Below are 16,650 nucleotides of genomic sequence, written 5' to 3'. Positions count from 1 at the left end.
TGTCAGGTCTAACTTGAATTATTGAAAAAAATACTGGAGAAAATGTGAAGTTGAAATATTTATAAGCATCTGAAGCCAACAAAAATATGACAGTCCCTAGGTAACATGATCCACCACGGCCCTCCATGGGCTGCAGGGGCACAGCTGCCTCACCATGGGCTGCACCAGGGGCTGCAGGGGAATCTCAGCTCTGGCACCTGGAGCACCTCCTGCCCCTCCTTCTGCACTGACCTTGGAGTCTGCAGTCTCGTTCCTACCCCGTTTTTCCCTGGCCACAATTACCTCTGTGCAATCAGTTTTTTCCTCCTTAAATATGATCACAGGAGGATTACTGCCATCTGCTGATGGCTTTGGCCTTGGCCAGCAGCGAGTCTGTCCTGGAGGCAGCTGGCATTGGCTCTGTCAGACATGGGAGAAGCTTCTGGCAAATTCTCAGAGAAGACAACCCTGTAAACCCCCACCCTGCTACCAAAACCTGGCCAAGCAAACCCAATTCACATGCCAAGGTGATGATTTTTCCTCTTTATTACCCTTTATTTTGTTCAACACAGCTATTATTAATTGCATGTTTCTTACAATTTTTACATTTTGTATAATTTTTTCAATAAGTACAATTTTTATATTTGAAATTCCAGAGGACCTAAGCACAAGCAGTATTTCACTATGATAGGTGTTGAATGACAAAAACAATTCCAACCACTCTATCCCAAAAATAAAATGAATTAAATGGTTTTATATATAATTTTTATCGCATTCAGTCCAAATAAGGAGAAATCGGCAACCCGTTATGTAAGAATCCTAATGACAATGAAAATATTGTCCAGGTTTTACATGAATTTATTAAATTCTAGCATTTCTCTTTCTCTTTCTCTTTCTTTCTCTTCCTTTCTTTTTCTTTCTTTCTTTCTTTTTCTTTCTTTCTTTCTTTCTTTCTTTCTTTCTTTCTTTCTTTCTTTCTTTCTTTCTTTCTTTCTTTCTTTCTTTCTCTTTCTTTTCCTTTTCTTTTCTTTTCTTTTCTTTTCTTTTCTTTTCTTTTCTTTTCTTTTCTTTTCTTTTCTTTTCTTCTTACTCTCTTTCTCTCCTTAATTTCTGTTTAAGCTTTTCTTAGATGTGATTTCAACAGCAACTATAAAACTTTCTCCCCAGAAGTACTATTTGTTCAATAAGAGTGAATGAATGCACATCAAATCCTGCTGGCTCTGACAATAACCCTTAATGTGAGGATTCACTTGATAGTTTCAGATGTACCTGCCATCCAGAATATAAGGAGCCATGTAGTGAAATTGCCATAAATCACTGTGTGGCTGGACTATGTCAGAATGGATCACAATTCAGTGATCTCCCTGGAGAGTTTAAGTGTCACAGCCTGACTAGTAAAAATCACTTTTGTCGTGAGGCATTTGGGTTTGTCAAAAAGAAATGTCTCAAGAATGTAAATGTGGCATTTAAAAAAAAATTAAATACTCTCTTGCTAAATTATCTTTATCTAAACTTATAAAGTATCTTTTGGATATTTGTAACAGAAAAAGAAATCAAAATGTGCTCTCTTCTTTTTGTAGGAAATGTTAAGTTAATGTTAAGTACTGCAAGTGAATCTGTTTTGATGAGAAACCTTATACATAACCAGATGCATAATATTAAAATTGAGCCCTGAAACCACTACCATTTGTTCTTCAATTTAGTATAGTGACTTTTTAAAAGTAGATCAGGTTTCTCAAAGCCCAATAATCCATGCTGTAGTACTTCAATAATTAATTCAAAACATAGAAATAAAAGGATTCATAGGTTAAGACCTTTATTTCAAATCTATAAAGTTATGAATAATAATTTTTATTTCATCAAGGAAAAAAAACTGTTCGCTTTTCTATATTAATTATCTCTTTTTTGATGAAAGTCACACATGCAAAAACTATAGATATATCTGAGCATAGCTGTTACCATCATTGATCGTTTTCATTTTATTTCTTTCTCATAATTTTTTATATTAGGTTTATATAGTACTTCATTATGCAGATGTTAAGAGCTATTTACAAAGGCAAAAATGAGAGACTTAAATTTTTAATGGCAATCAACAAGGAGGAAAATTTCAGCTGTGCAAGAGTGTTGCACAGCTGGTGTTTAGGATGGAATTGAAACATAACTTAAAGTCACTTTTATGCATCTACTGATTTAGAAACGAAAATGACTGTATGTGTAGGGCAGTTTTAATATGCATTGCCTTGTATTTATGCCTCAAAGGGTTGTTCAACAAGCCAGAATTTGCAAAGTGCAGCATGTTCCAGCAATTTACCCTGATGGCCAGAAGCTGCTGTATTCTCTCATGTAACAAGATGTTCAAAAGTTAAAAAATCTTCCAGATCAGGAGGTCTTCAGTCATGCCTTAAGAACACCGTTTCCATTTCCTCTAAAGACTATGTCCATGCAGTACTGAACTTCTGAAATTTTGTAATTATTTATTCTAGTCAACTGCGCTTAATAAACACTATTAAAACTAGGTTATGTTTGATTTTGAAAGTTATCATGGCATAATGTAGGACTGCAGATTTATTTGAATACCTTTGACCAAAGACTCTTCCTCTTTGTCTAAAAAATGTCAGATATGAGGAATCTCAATGGTACATTGGAATATGTCATGGCAATACCTATGCTGATGAAGCATGCCATTGCTTCATAAATATATTTTTAAATTAAATGTGAAGTTCAGATCTTCAGGCAGACTTAGTATCTAAGTTTGTAAGACACTGGAATTCATTATATTTAACTCACTGAACCAAATCTCTGGTTTAAGTCTTTAGTGGCTTTTCATGCTGCACTTGTTAAATTGTAATAAATTGGTCTAGTCTGTTTTGATCTTTGTTGTGCTAGAAATATTTAGAAAATTTTAAGTGCTCAGCTAATAGGAGACCAGAAAACTGTACTTTTTATGCTTTAGATCACTAATTTTTTATGACCAAACCAAAATGTCTAAAATTTGAAACTTTGTATATTCAGCATTTGGATACCAGCTCCACACACATGGATTGATTTTTCAACTGCTCTATATGACTTAGTTAAATATATTTATGTGGTTTGAAAAAACAAAAAAATCAGTGAAACAAAGAATATTTTCTTGCAACTATTTATTGTGTATGTTCAAAAATAAAAGTTCTGTCATCAATGAAAATTATTATTTCCTTGATGCTCATTGTATTTTGAAGGGTTTTTATTATAATTTGAAGTACACCTTTATCATTGACTTTATCATTATGACTTTGTTCCATTTAGAGTTGTTTTGTGTATGAAACTGAAATTTTCAAGGAAATTGGAATATTTTACACGATATTAAAAAAAGATTTTAAAACATAAGAAAAGTACACATTTAATTGGTCTATCATTTGTCTGTTTTCTCAGATTAAATGTAATAAATTTCCTAAGTCTTCTGTTACTCTATTTTTCAACAGGTTTTACTGGTGACTTATGTGAAGCTAATGTTGCTGCCTGCCTATCACAACCCTGTGGATCCTCCAGCATCTGTAAAGATATTGTGGGTGGCTATCTTTGTTTCTGTGCACCTGGCTTTATAGGTGAGTTCATAGAAATGCTGTTAAACATTTTTCACTCAGTCCTATACCAGAGAACAGAAGTTTGTCCAAAAGTAGCAATAGATAATTTAGCAGCGTGCCTCTGATTCAGGCAGAAACAACTTTTGTTTCCTGGCACACAAAAGTACTTGGCTGCGTAAAAGTATTCAGCTGTAAAAAATACTGACTACAAGGGACTAGTTCCACTCCAATTACTCTTTATACTATTTTAGACATGGTGTCTGTCTTACACTGATGTGATTTGAACTCCCAGCCACATGCAAGTTGGCCTTAATTTGTCTCCTTTGTGCTTTCTGTAAAAATAAGGCTGCAGTAACAAGGGTCTCCATTGCCAAACATACGTCCAAGATCCTGGGCAGGTTTAACTGTTCATGTTTGCATCTACCCTGCAGACAATTGTCATTACACTGATTAGATTAAAATTAGTTTGTCAGCATACTGACATACTGATGTGGTATTTTCAGATGACAGTGTAAAAGAAAAATAAGATCTTTCTAGATACATATGCAGGTATTTTTGATCAACTGTATGGTGAAATAATCAAGGGCAGTAGGAATTCCCTGAGTGGCAGATCAGCTGTGCTACCCAGATCCATCCTGTTTAACTCCAGGGATGTTGAGAGGGCTCCAAAAGCAGGAATAAGATGACACTAAAATATCCCTCACTAGTCAAGGAGGACACAGACAGCCAGAAGAATTGACATTGTGAGAAGATTGCATACCTCTTAACTTGTTCTGATCTTTAAAACAAACCCATAAATTAATAAATTAATGAAAAAAATAATATAATAGAGAAAGATTGCATATTTTTTTTTCTTGGAAACCATATTTACATTTGTGATGTTTTACAAAAACTCAAGGCTTTCTTGCCCTTCCTTAAATTACGAAAATATGCAAGTTTTTGAGTACGTCTGTAAGGACTCTATAAAATCTTTGTTGAACCTATATTCTGTTTTTTATTTTTAATCAACAAGAAATGAATTCCCCAAAGACAATTTATGGCTCATTGTTAAAAGCTCCCTCTGCGTAAGCTCAGTTATTTCACTGGTGATTCACCAATGGTGTGTTCGAATGAAATGAATCCTCCACTTGTTTCCAGGTCATAACTGTGAGATTGAAGTGGATGAGTGTCTTAGTGACCCTTGCCACAATGGAGCTACTTGTGTTGATCACCTGAATGCCTTCAGTTGCATCTGTCAGGATGGATTTGAAGGTAAAAAAAAATTCCACAGAATGATAACTTTGTAAATCTATTCAGAGTTTTACATCTTTTTTTTTAACATATCAGATGAAATGCATGTATTCACATATGGGTGTCATCTGAAGTCATAAACATGTCAGTTAGAAGAAGTATATCTTGACTAAATTACCCATGTTGTTTTCATGATAGCATGGAACTAGGTATTTTCTGCTAACTGGTGTCTTGGCTGTTGAAAATGGAACTGTGGAGTTCAGTGAATTCTGCAAATAGGAGATACTTTTTTTTCTGCAAATTTTAAAATATTCTGAAGCTTTAATGTCCTCGAATTGAGAAAAAATCCAACTGTGTGGTAAAGGTTTTGGTTTTGTCATATTTGTACAATTGATATGAAAAATTTAATAGCTTTGATAAGTGGGTGCATTAATAGCTGCAGCTATGCTTTCAGGTTAGATCAGGCATTTAAAGTGTACCCATTTTCTTTTTAAAGCATAAGTTTTTAAACATCATGGATATTTAATTATTTAAATGCAAATCAATCCATAATTCAAAAGTCCCAGTGCAAAATAGTACATTTTTACCACTCATCTATTCAGAAGATTTATTGCTTGCATTTTTATTTCTTTAAATGCTTTTAACTTCCCAAATCATGTAATTGATGCAATTTTTCAATGATTCTTCAAATGATAAAGAATTTGGTTCACTGAAAAATATTAGCAATTAAGTATTTTTATAATTTTTAATAATTTTTATAACTTTGATAATTATGTGGGTTTTTTATAGTCTACATTGGAATAAATTTTCTTCTTGTCTATAACAGATTTCTTTTTCGTAGTTTTTTGGGAGTGCATTTTTTGCCTTATCATGGACATAAGAAGTCTTTCCTCTCACACCACTGCAATGCTGTCTATTATACATACTGTAATTTGGTTTCTGTTCTTCTGTGTTTATATAATAAGAAAATTTTCTGCTTTAAGCCTTAGTAAACTGTTTGATTACTGTACTTTTAATATTTTTGAAAAATTAGTGAACAAATTAAGTATTCAGAAGATGAACATCTGTCATAAACACCCAGATCTGAATATAAAAAGGGTATCAGATAGATTCTGATATGTGAGTTATATTCAGTTAAAATAAATGTCAGTCTTTACCTAAAGGTGCCATGGAATAACTTTTTTCCCCTTTCCTTGATTCTATATTCACAGGTACAACTTGTGAAGCAAATATAAATGAATGTCAGTCTTCTCCATGTCTTCATAACGCATCATGTGCAGACCTTATTGGTGGCTATAAATGTATCTGTCTACCTGGTTTTACTGGTGAGTTTTTTCATAGAAAACATTTTTTTTTTTTTTTTTTCACAACCAGGTCATCCACAAAGCATCCATTAAGACATTATTGACTAATTTGCTTGTGGTTTATTGTCATTTCTCTTTATCTGCCCTGGTCTAATGTTTAATTTTCATTCCAACTAACTGGAACACTGACTGCATCTGTCAACTACATAGCACAAGATAAATTAGTCTGCATTCAAAAAGGCCTTCAAAGCTTGCACACATAAGGAAGACTAGTTACCAATTAGCAGCTCTGAAAGAAGCTGGTATGCATTTGTGGTTATAAGAGCAAAATGGATGTTGAAATTAGTAGTGTGGCTGTTTGTTTAGCTGATGTATGTTAGCTTATCTTCACAAGTTGCTTGAGATTTTTGTGGTGCAAATGAATTAGAAATTGGCATCTGATTTTTTAGAAAGTGTTCAAAACTTTCATCTTTTCAAAGGTGCAAGATGTGAAACAGATATAGATGAGTGTGCTTCATTTCCCTGCAAGAATGGAGCCACCTGCATTGACCAACCTGGCAATTATTTCTGCCAATGTGTGGATCCTTTTAAAGGTAATGAACACCAAGGGAGAGGGGAAAGCAAACATAATTAACTTTAGAAGGCATTTCTATCACTTTTTTAAATGCATTTCAGTGTTCCTACAGCATTAATAGTCTTTCACTTCCCCAAACAAAGCTTTCAAAGTGACTGGCCATATATATGCCTGTGGCTGCAACTAAGGTGAAGGGAACATTGTACATCTGCTAGGTGCTAGATGTGTTTCTTTATTAAACAAAATTGATACTTTAAAATCAGTTTGTTAACAGAATAGAATTGCTTACATATGTAATAGTAGGTACATACCCATTAAGCTGCCATCACAAAGATTGATTGATTTTCTATACAGTTTTCTCTCTAATTCTATTGGCATTCTCTACATTATTTTATCATTTTGAGAAAACAATTTATAGCTATCTTGGAATCCAGAAACTGTGTGATTATTTCTCTTGATGATTTTAAAAGAAATAGACTTAAATTGCAAAGGTTATTGTGACATTTTTTGCATAAATTTTGGGGTCAAATTTTAAACACTTACTAAAATAATTTAAAGAAACAAATTGTGTGGTGTTCTTGAGCAAATATAGTTCAAGTGATAGTCCCAATTAAAAGCACCTATTGATTTGTAAATTAAATATAAACATATTTTTCCTCCAGCAGTTCAATATAATGATACTTGCTTAGGATTCCAGAACAATCATTAAAAGGCAATTTTCCTGGTATGTTGAGACAGCAGGACTTTTCCCCTTTAGGGAAGATGGTTGAATAAAATCCATTATTCATAAGCTCATGAAAAACCACTCATATTTGTTCTTATTATTTTAATTAATGGTCAAAATTTAGTTTGTCATTTTTGTTCATTTTAATTTATGTTCCACTGAATAAAATCCAGTACAATAACAAGTAAATGACTACTGCAGTATCAGAATTGCCTCTGTGCAGGAAGATGTAAAATAATTTTCAATACATGTCTAGAAATACTAGTCTCTTGAGTACATCTTGCAAAAGGAACCAGAATTCCCAGCAGGTTTTGGTATTCATTTAGATATTTAAGTAAGTAATTAAAAATTCAGAAAGCCAACCTTTCTGTAGTCATCCTTCAAGAGACTAGCAGTGTCTCATATGCTTTATGGAAAAGGTAAGCCCTGCTGGCAAGACTCATAAGATGTAACTGAGATTCTCTGAGAACATTATAGGAGGGAGTAGTTAATGGCCTGCTGTGCCACTGAGACACTCACAAGTCTATAAGGCCAGATGGGATCCACCTGAGGGTACTGAGGAACTGCCAGAAGAGCTCACCAATCCACTCTCCATCATTTGTCATCAGTTCTGGCTAACTGGGAAGGTCAAAAATGGCTGGAGGTTGACCAGCTTGATGCTCCTTCTCATGACGGGTTGGAAGGAGGGTTCAAGGAACTACAGGCTTGTCAGCTTGGCCTTGGTACCTGGCAAAGTCATGGAACAGATTATCTTAAGTGTGATCACACGACACATACAGAACAACAAGGGGATCAGATCCAGACATGTGGGTTTAGGATAGACAGGTCCAGCTTAACCAACCTGATCTTCCTTGTTAACCAGGTGGCCCACCTGGTGAGTGACAGGAGGGCTGTGGATGTTTTCTACCTGTACTTCATCAAAGCCTTTGATACTGTCTCCAAGAGCATACTCCTGGAGAAGCTGGCAATCCATGCCTAAGAGAGGTGCACTCTTCACTGGGTTGAGAACTGGCTGGATGGCCAGGCTCAGAGAGTGGTGGTGAATGGAGTCACATCTGTGTGATGGCCAGTCACTAGTGGGGTTCCCCAGGACTCAGTATTGGGTCCAGTCCTGTTTAGTATCTTTGTCAATGATCTTTGTGAAGGGCCCAAGAACACCCTCAATCACTTTGCAGATGACACCAAATTGGGTAGGATTGTTGATCTGTTGGAAGTTAGGAAGGCTCTGCAGAGGGATCAGGACAGGCTGGTTCAGTGTGCCAAAGTCAGTGTTATGAGGTTCAATAAGGCAAAGTGAAGGGTCCTACACAGAAACCCTATCCATCTGTACAGGCTGTGGGCAGAGTGGCTGGAAAGCTGCCCAGCAGAAAAGAACCTGGGGTGGACAGAGTTTGAACATGAGCCAGTGTGTACCCAAGTGGCTAAGAAGGCAAATGAAATCCTGGTCTGTACCAGCAATAGTGTGGCCAGCAGGACCAGGACAGGGATTGTCCCTCTGTACTTGGCACTGGTGAGGCCACACCGCAAATCCTGTGTCCAGTTCTGATCACCTCACTAGAAGAAAGACATCTTCAATGGCTGGAGAGATGAGGGCAACAGAGCAGATGAAGGTTCTGGAGTGTAAGTCATACCAGGAGTGCCCAAGGGAGCTGGGGTTGCTTGTAGAGGAGGAGGCTCAGGGGTGATCATATCACTCTCTACAAGTTTCTGAAAGGAGATTTTACCAAGGTGGGGATTGGCCTCATCTCCCAAGCAGGCACCAACAGGACAAGGGATGAACCAGGGAAGGTTCAGGTTTAATACCAGGAGAATTTCTTCACTGAAAGGATGATTAAGCATTGGATAGGCAGTTCAAGGAAGTGCCAGCATTGCCATCCCAGGAAGTGTTCAAGAAAAGACTGGAAATGGCACTTGGTGTTGTGGTTTAATTGACAAGGAGGTGATTGGTCAGAGGTTGGACTCAATGATCTTGGAGGTCATTTTGGTCAAACATAAATTATTTTATCACTCCATTCTATGATAATATTTTTGGTACAGGTTGTCTGAGTCTGCTTACTTCTTTACAGCTCTATTCAACACCTTCCAATGTCAAATTCTTATAGTGATTTTGTCTAGATTTATACGGGTATAAATAAAAGTAGGTTAGGTTTATATGAAAACACTACCTCTGTCTCACACCATCTGTTTATTTAGTGTTAAACTGCTGTAAATGTAGCCTTTAACAGATTCACAGTAAGCCAACATAATGGCTAGTTAAACTGTTTTCAAATCGTGTGGATATATTCTGGGCATTTTAATGAACAGCTTTGTGTGCACTAATTACAGATTACGGAATTACTTAGTTAAGAAAGTACATGCACGATGTTAATGGCAAAAATTATATAGGAACACCTGTTTTGCTTTTGAGTATTTTCACAGACTTTCTTGCTTCTGATATTCACAGTGGAAAACAATAAATGCTGTATTACGAATCCTGTAATTTACCTGGAAAGCAATCTGAAGATGTATTTCCATAGTATATTGCAATTATTTGATTGTTCTATCACAAAATCTGACTTGAAGGGCATGCACTATTATTAGAAACATATATCAGGAACATGTACCTGTTGATCAGGAGATGTACAGCGGACGCCCATTATATAGAATGTGGAAATAAGGAATTCAGAGCATGATTTGGGCATTCAGGTGCATTCATAAAAAAGATAAGTCTGTCAGATTAAGCTAGAAATTGATTCTATATATAGAAACTGCCTTACATACATTTATCTTCCTTTTGGTTTTATTTCCTTGGAGACTAAGGAAGACAGAAAGTTTTGATTTTCTTATTTTTTTTTCCCCTTCATTTCCTCATGATTTTTAAAAAGGAAAACCAAGTTTTGCTTTCTTCACATTTCAAGCCTTCTGAGAGCAGGATAGCTGCTACTCATTTTTATGTGTGGCAAACTTTATAATATCCTGAATTGGTACTTTTATATTTTAAAACTTTTATAATAGTTGTACATTAATATGAAAATTCATCAGAAATTTAATTAAGGTATTACTATGTACTCATAGTTTCTTGTATTTTTGGGAGGAGCAGTGCGTTTCTTTGTTTGTTTTTTTTCAAAGTACAGATTTGTCTACTTAGAAAAAAAGTTTCAACTCATTCCATTGGCTTGCATAAAATAATGGAAGTTTTCAAAGGCTTTTAACAAAATGATGCTTGGGCAGTGATATATAGCTACTTTTTTCTTCAAATGTCTCTAGTCCAGGTTGTGAGACTTTACAAGTCTGATATGTGAATGAAGTTTTACTTCTCTTGTGGGCACCAACTCTTTTTTAGAAAGTCCAATTTTCATAATGTGAATAGAGAGCACTGGAGAATTCTATCTTCTGATGCTGGTGTTGTAACCCTAACAAAACTAATGCATTCCTCTCTATCAGTGTTCCCCTGAGAGTAGATTTCCTCCCATGCAGTGCAGATCATGGTCTTTCTATAAATTCTAGTATTTCAATGGAATTTTTGACAGTGAAATTACTACCTTTGACTTCCCAAATGTTCACACTAACAGCTTGAGGGTACTAGCAGTCCACCTATACGTAATTCAAGAGAAAAAGGAATGAACCTATAAGACTTTCAGATATGAAATAACAACCTTGTCAACATCTAATAATGTTCTAATTACTAAATATGATAGCCGAAGTATTTTAATCCTATTTCAGCCAAGTTCCTTGTCCTCACGGAGTTAAAAATTGATTTTCTGTTTTCCAAAGTTACTGAGTTTTACCTGTAGTCCTGATATGGTACAAAATAATGAACTTCAAATTCCCTGTACTTTTACATCATAATTCTTTTGACCTTGATTTGGAGAAGCTCAAGATTTGATTAACAGAAGAAAATCTATACCATATTATCTTATTAATCTGGCAAGAGAAGGAGATTCCTGTATAAAACCACAGAAATCCTAGAATTCTAGGATCCTAGAATCCTTACTGATCCCCTCTGAGCCTGTGCTGTGACTAAGGTTAATCAGAGAAAAAAATATATCATCTAGGTCTGTATAATATGCTTTTGACATTTATAATAGCTATCTATTCCAGTACTGTATGTGTTTGTGAACATGTTCTAATTAATCAAACATGACAATCCACTAATAAAAGTCCAGTTCTTCATTTCTGTTGGCTTTCACAATGTTCTGCCACTAAGCTGTTTAGTACAAGTCATTATCACACCTCATGCTTAACAGCTGAAATGCTTAAAAGTGGCCGTGCTGCCACTTCCGTACAATGTAGTGCGATGTTCTTTACATATAAGTCTTATCCTTAATATATCTTGTTCAGTTGCTTCTGCTTGGTTGCAATATATCTGAAAATACACATTTTAGAAATATCTGCACTTCCACCTGTTTTGTGTCATAAGTGAGGCACAACAGTGATAGTTATGTATATCAGACATTTTGTATCAGTGGACATTTTGAAGCTCTTAGCAACAGAGGAGAGAGAAGCTGTTGCATTTGCTGCTGACAAGCAACTGGAACTGGGAGAAGGAAGGAAGATAAACTTGATTTGGATGCTAGAAAAATAAAATATTTTAATATTCTTATTTTTTGGATGCTAGAAAAATAAAATATTTTAATATTCTTAAAATTATTAAGAGTTTGATTCCATTAGAGTGTCCTGGCTGAGAAGGAATTCTATACTGGGAAGTTATTATACTAACTTTTCTACTATGATATTGATTCTAAAATTGAAGCCTTTCCATAACAGAATCACAGTTATTAGAGAATTGATGTTAAATCCTTGGGCAGAGAGCAGGAGTGAGAAATATGATGAGGCTGTATCTCATTTAGGGGTCCTAAGAACTTCACAGAAAGTAGAATGAAAGCTCCCATGGCTCTATCAGAAAACACTGAATTTTCCTATTAAAAATTCAAACATGTTCAAAACCACTGCAATTAGTAAGGTTACAGCTTTGCCTATATTTATATACATGCTGGTTTTATTGGTGGTTTTAGTGTTTTGTAAGAACATTGAGATATATTCAAATATTCTTTTAATTGCCAAATTCATAGCAATTTATGGAACCTTATTGTTCAGAGCTTTGAAATGCCAACATTTTTAAGCCACATCAACGAAGTTACTCACAACTATTAGACAGCAGTCCTTGCTGAAAATGTAGCAGAGCGACTTTGTCCTTGTGTTAGGCAAGCTGCTTTTCAGCATTCTTATCATGCAAAAGGTGAAGGATCTCACTACAGTTTCTAGACCAGCTCATTTTTACAGGAGATAAATAAAAGGCTGTTTTTTTCTTCTTTGATATTATTGATAACTAAGAACAGATCTTGCAGTCCCACACCAGGAGTGCAAATTTTCCCCATTTTCTACACTTGTATTTAAGGCAGGGGTGAAACTAACAAACAACATTTCTGTGACACATGGACTGAGCCAGTAATCTGCTCTTCCCAAAAAAAAGCTCAGAAAGGAAGGAAGAAAGCATTAAAATTCTAGTTTCAATTAGAGACTGTATATTGGATATGTGATAGTCCTAAGAGAGTTGGCATGATTTTTTTCTTTAAAAGAAAGGAGAAAAAACACCAGTTGTTTAGTAACTTGTTTTTAATAAATGGAGCAAAGATTTTTATTGTTTGATCCAAATTATTTACATCACTCATTTCAAAAAATGCACTGTATGTATTTTGTCTAGATTTGCTAATAGGTATGACCTTTTAAATCAAATATACGCAATTGTAGAGGAAAATTGAAATTCAGTTCTGAGGAAATGTCTACTTATTTCTTGCAGTCTTAATGACACATCTCCAAATGTGTTCCAATTAAGATCAAAGCAAAAATGGTAATTGACCATCAAACATGTTGCAAAAGAAAGTAAACTAGTAAGAAAGGCAACTCAGCAGGAAAAAAAAGCTTAAGTCTATCAAAAAACAAGAGTAATAATGGAGATTTCACAGGACACTCTATTATGAGAACAGCTAATTACAAAACAGATAATAAGTAAGAAATGTAAGTGCTCATGAAGGCAAAAAGCTGGAGTAGAGATAATAGAGCAATTACTTTTCCAGTGCTCATAGGCCAAAATTCAGCCTTTCCTGTGCCAAGCTCCACGCAAACAGGCAGGTTTTCAAGACCTCTGGCTCTTTCTAGCACAAATGTGTATTAGACCATAAACCGCTATACTCTGTTCAACATCAGGTTTAATCTTGTTTGGCCACTCTTGACACTGAACAGCCAAATAAAATTTTATTAAGGGGAAAAAATGAAACTGATGCATAAATATGTGAAGGGCAATCTGTATCACATAGGAGCTTTTAGAGGGAAGAGAAGCAGAGTGTCCGTATTTGGGTTATATTACCATTGCCTTTGAACAATAAAGGATAATGCCTGAATGGAAATCAGTATGGGCTGGGACTTGCTTTTGGCTCATTTATGAAGTCACTGGAGGATTTTGGAATTTTTTTCTGATATTTCTATTCAGTTATGTATTGTTCCTAAAAGCTGCCATCTAAATGAATACTCTCATCTGCTTCTGTCTCCAAAATGAAACAATTCAGAGAAAAAGCCTTTTTCCTAGCAATTTCTAGTATCTGTTTAGGTGCTTTTGGGTATGTTAGATATCCACAAGGGTCTGGCAGATATGCCAAGGTCTGTAGCAGAGCTGTGGCCTTTCAAAACAGCGCTGAGAACATAAAGGCATCTCTAAAAACTGTGTTTGTTTAACTCTGTCCATACAGATTCAGTGAGGTAAGTGCTGAAGTTTCAACTCTGCTTTTAGCTTGCACCTTGGGACACATCTTGATCCACAAGAAACATTCTCTAATCCTTTACAGCCATGAGTAATCTGGGAATACTTCATGTGTAAATCCAGTCACCTACAGCTGATCAAGGGGTTTGAATTTCATCAGTCATTCTGTGAGAATGGTGTTCAAGTTCCTCTATTCAGGAAACAGATTTAAGTTACGGAGATGATACAAGTTCTCTTCATTGCAAATGGAAATTTGGCCCTTATTTTTCCAGAAAGTATGTGTAAACCACCATTTTTAAGGATTTAAAACATGGTTACCTTTTCCAGGGCTGCTCTGCAAATTGTGAAGGCATTGCTGCTGCCCAAACAAAAGTTTACCAAATTTCAGATGGGTTTTTTGACTACTGATGCAAATGTTTTTAGCTTTATTTTTCTACATAGTGAGGCTATTCATGGCATAGGGTCACCTGCCAATTCAAAAACTAAAAGTAATAAAATTGTAATCTTGGTATCAAATGCTATAAATAATAACTGTCTAATTGCTCAGATTTTAAGAAAATGAAAGTGTGATCTTGGAACAAAGAAGAGTTTGACCACCAGAACTAAAGGCAGCCATTACTGTAATTCATGGTTGACATCCACAAGTCCTAAGCCATAAGGAAAACATAAGTTTAATACAAGTTTTCTGTGTTTCCCACACCTAGTATTAATTTCAGGTGAATGCTGTTGCAGATAAAATAAAGAATGAAAAGAAAAGCATTCCCATATATTTCAGTCTGAAATAAATTTTTATTAATTGTTTTCCATAGTGGAATACTTCTTTTGGTCTCTGAGAAAGAGTGAGCCATGTTTTTATGTGAAATGTGAAATTCACAAATGTGGATACAGACATATCTTCATTGTTTATTCGTTATAAGCTTGTATATTTTGAAGAAAAAACTGCACCTAAATAATATATTCAATTTCTGTTTTCTTCTATTTTTACAGAAATTTATACAGGTATGGAGCAATAATACATACATCTCTGTGTGATCTTAATTCTAAAATTTGTGATGCAGGTCTTTCTCATACTCTATTTTAACCCTGTTGCATGCTCTGCATTATCATATATAATTAAGGAAATGTATTTTTACTTGAAAAGTGCTAAGTATTATTTTTCAAATATTCATCCATTAAAAATAAAATAGTGTATGATTTTCAATCAGTATGGATTTTATAGAAAATGTCTTTACATTCTTTATACACAGAATCTCAAAGCAATTCCTTTAATTAAAAGTAGAATTTGGATTCCAAAGAAAGGAATGGATTTCCTATAAACTTGAAATATAAGAAAACACCTATTAACACCTATTAAGTTTTTAAAATATTATAATACTCAGCTTAATTTCAAGTAATATAAAGATATGCATGCTCCACTTATTTTTACTGTTTCCTATCTATTTTCAGTGTATTTCTGTTTTTTTTTTTTTTATTTACTTTTACTAGTCTTTAATGATCTCAGTTGTTGAAATATTGTCTTATGTCCCATAGCAGATCAAGACAAGCAGGCAGTTTTTAAAATAATGGCAAGCTTAGAGATTCATTTAAGCTTCTCAAAGATTTGAACTTTTAGTAGAGACAATTTTATCTTTAGCATTAAGACATTTAATATTTACAGGTGCAAGGAACTCAGATTTAAGGTATCTAACTTCTTGCTCATTAGTGTTCCTGGGATTTTATGGCAAGTCTATGGAAACCTGGGATCAAGAGCTACTGAGCTGTGTAAAGGTGATAAAAACAAACCCACATATTTCTCTGAAGTGATCAAATAACTTTTGAATTAAAATTGTTGTATCCACTCATTTCAAAAGGATAATCTTGGGAAAAACAGTAAGTTTCATATAGATTGGGGGCAGGGACTGGGGGGGTTGGGCAGCCATGTCTATATAAAACTTTGCCTTTGAACAGTGGGTTATCTCCCATAACTAAATGTATTTTTTATTTTTGTTGTAAAGAATTAAATTTGTCTAATTTATCTTGGAAAAGAGTAGTGACTCATTTCAGTATTAGAAGAGTCTTTTAGCTTTGTTGTTAAAAGGTAAGTTAAAAAAAGACTGAAACAATGCCATTGCAATGTTGTGATCACAAAACCACAGTGCTGGTGCTGCTACCTTCTTGCTGGTTCTTGAAAGTTTCTTGTCCTCATGAATGTGTACTTAACACCATTACCAGACTTCCTGTTATAATTTAGGAAATTGCCATCCAAATGACACACTTGTTTTTCTGGTAGATATTTTATTTTCACTATATTGTCATAATTGTACCATCAGTCTGAAATGAGACGTATTTTGCAGGCCATACTTTTACAGTAAAATGCTGAATTTGAAAGCTGTTGTCAGATTTAATTTCATAAAATGTTAGTAGCAAATGTTTTATTTATTAGATTATTTTCCTAAAGAATAACAACATTGAAGAGATGTCACTTCTGATTATAGGAGACTTCTGCACATCAAAACATTTCATGTACACACTTATGCTGAGCAAATAAAACAAACAAATAT

The 16,650-nt window shown here is 34.7% G+C and overlaps 1 protein-coding gene across 1 annotated transcript in view; it reads left to right on the top strand.

The window, feature by feature from the left end:
• Nucleotides 1-16,650, top strand: part of EYS (eyes shut homolog) — a 610,207-nt gene that overhangs the window by 110,976 nt on the left and 482,581 nt on the right. The window contains exons 6-9 of the mRNA XM_041477332.1: nucleotides 3,441-3,563; nucleotides 4,680-4,793; nucleotides 5,984-6,097; nucleotides 6,556-6,669. Of these exons, the coding sequence (XP_041333266.1) occupies nucleotides 3,441-3,563; nucleotides 4,680-4,793; nucleotides 5,984-6,097; nucleotides 6,556-6,669 (465 nt within the window). The remainder of the gene's footprint in view (nucleotides 1-3,440; nucleotides 3,564-4,679; nucleotides 4,794-5,983; nucleotides 6,098-6,555; nucleotides 6,670-16,650) is intronic.

The sequence above is a fragment of the Pyrgilauda ruficollis genome, unplaced genomic scaffold, assembly GCF_017590135.1.
Source record: "Pyrgilauda ruficollis isolate IOZ18807 unplaced genomic scaffold, ASM1759013v1 scaffold40, whole genome shotgun sequence".
NCBI classification, from domain to species: Eukaryota; Metazoa; Chordata; class Aves; order Passeriformes; family Passeridae; genus Pyrgilauda; species Pyrgilauda ruficollis.
The sequence above is the reverse complement of the archived record's forward strand: the minus strand, read 5'-3'. Positions and strand labels throughout refer to the sequence as shown.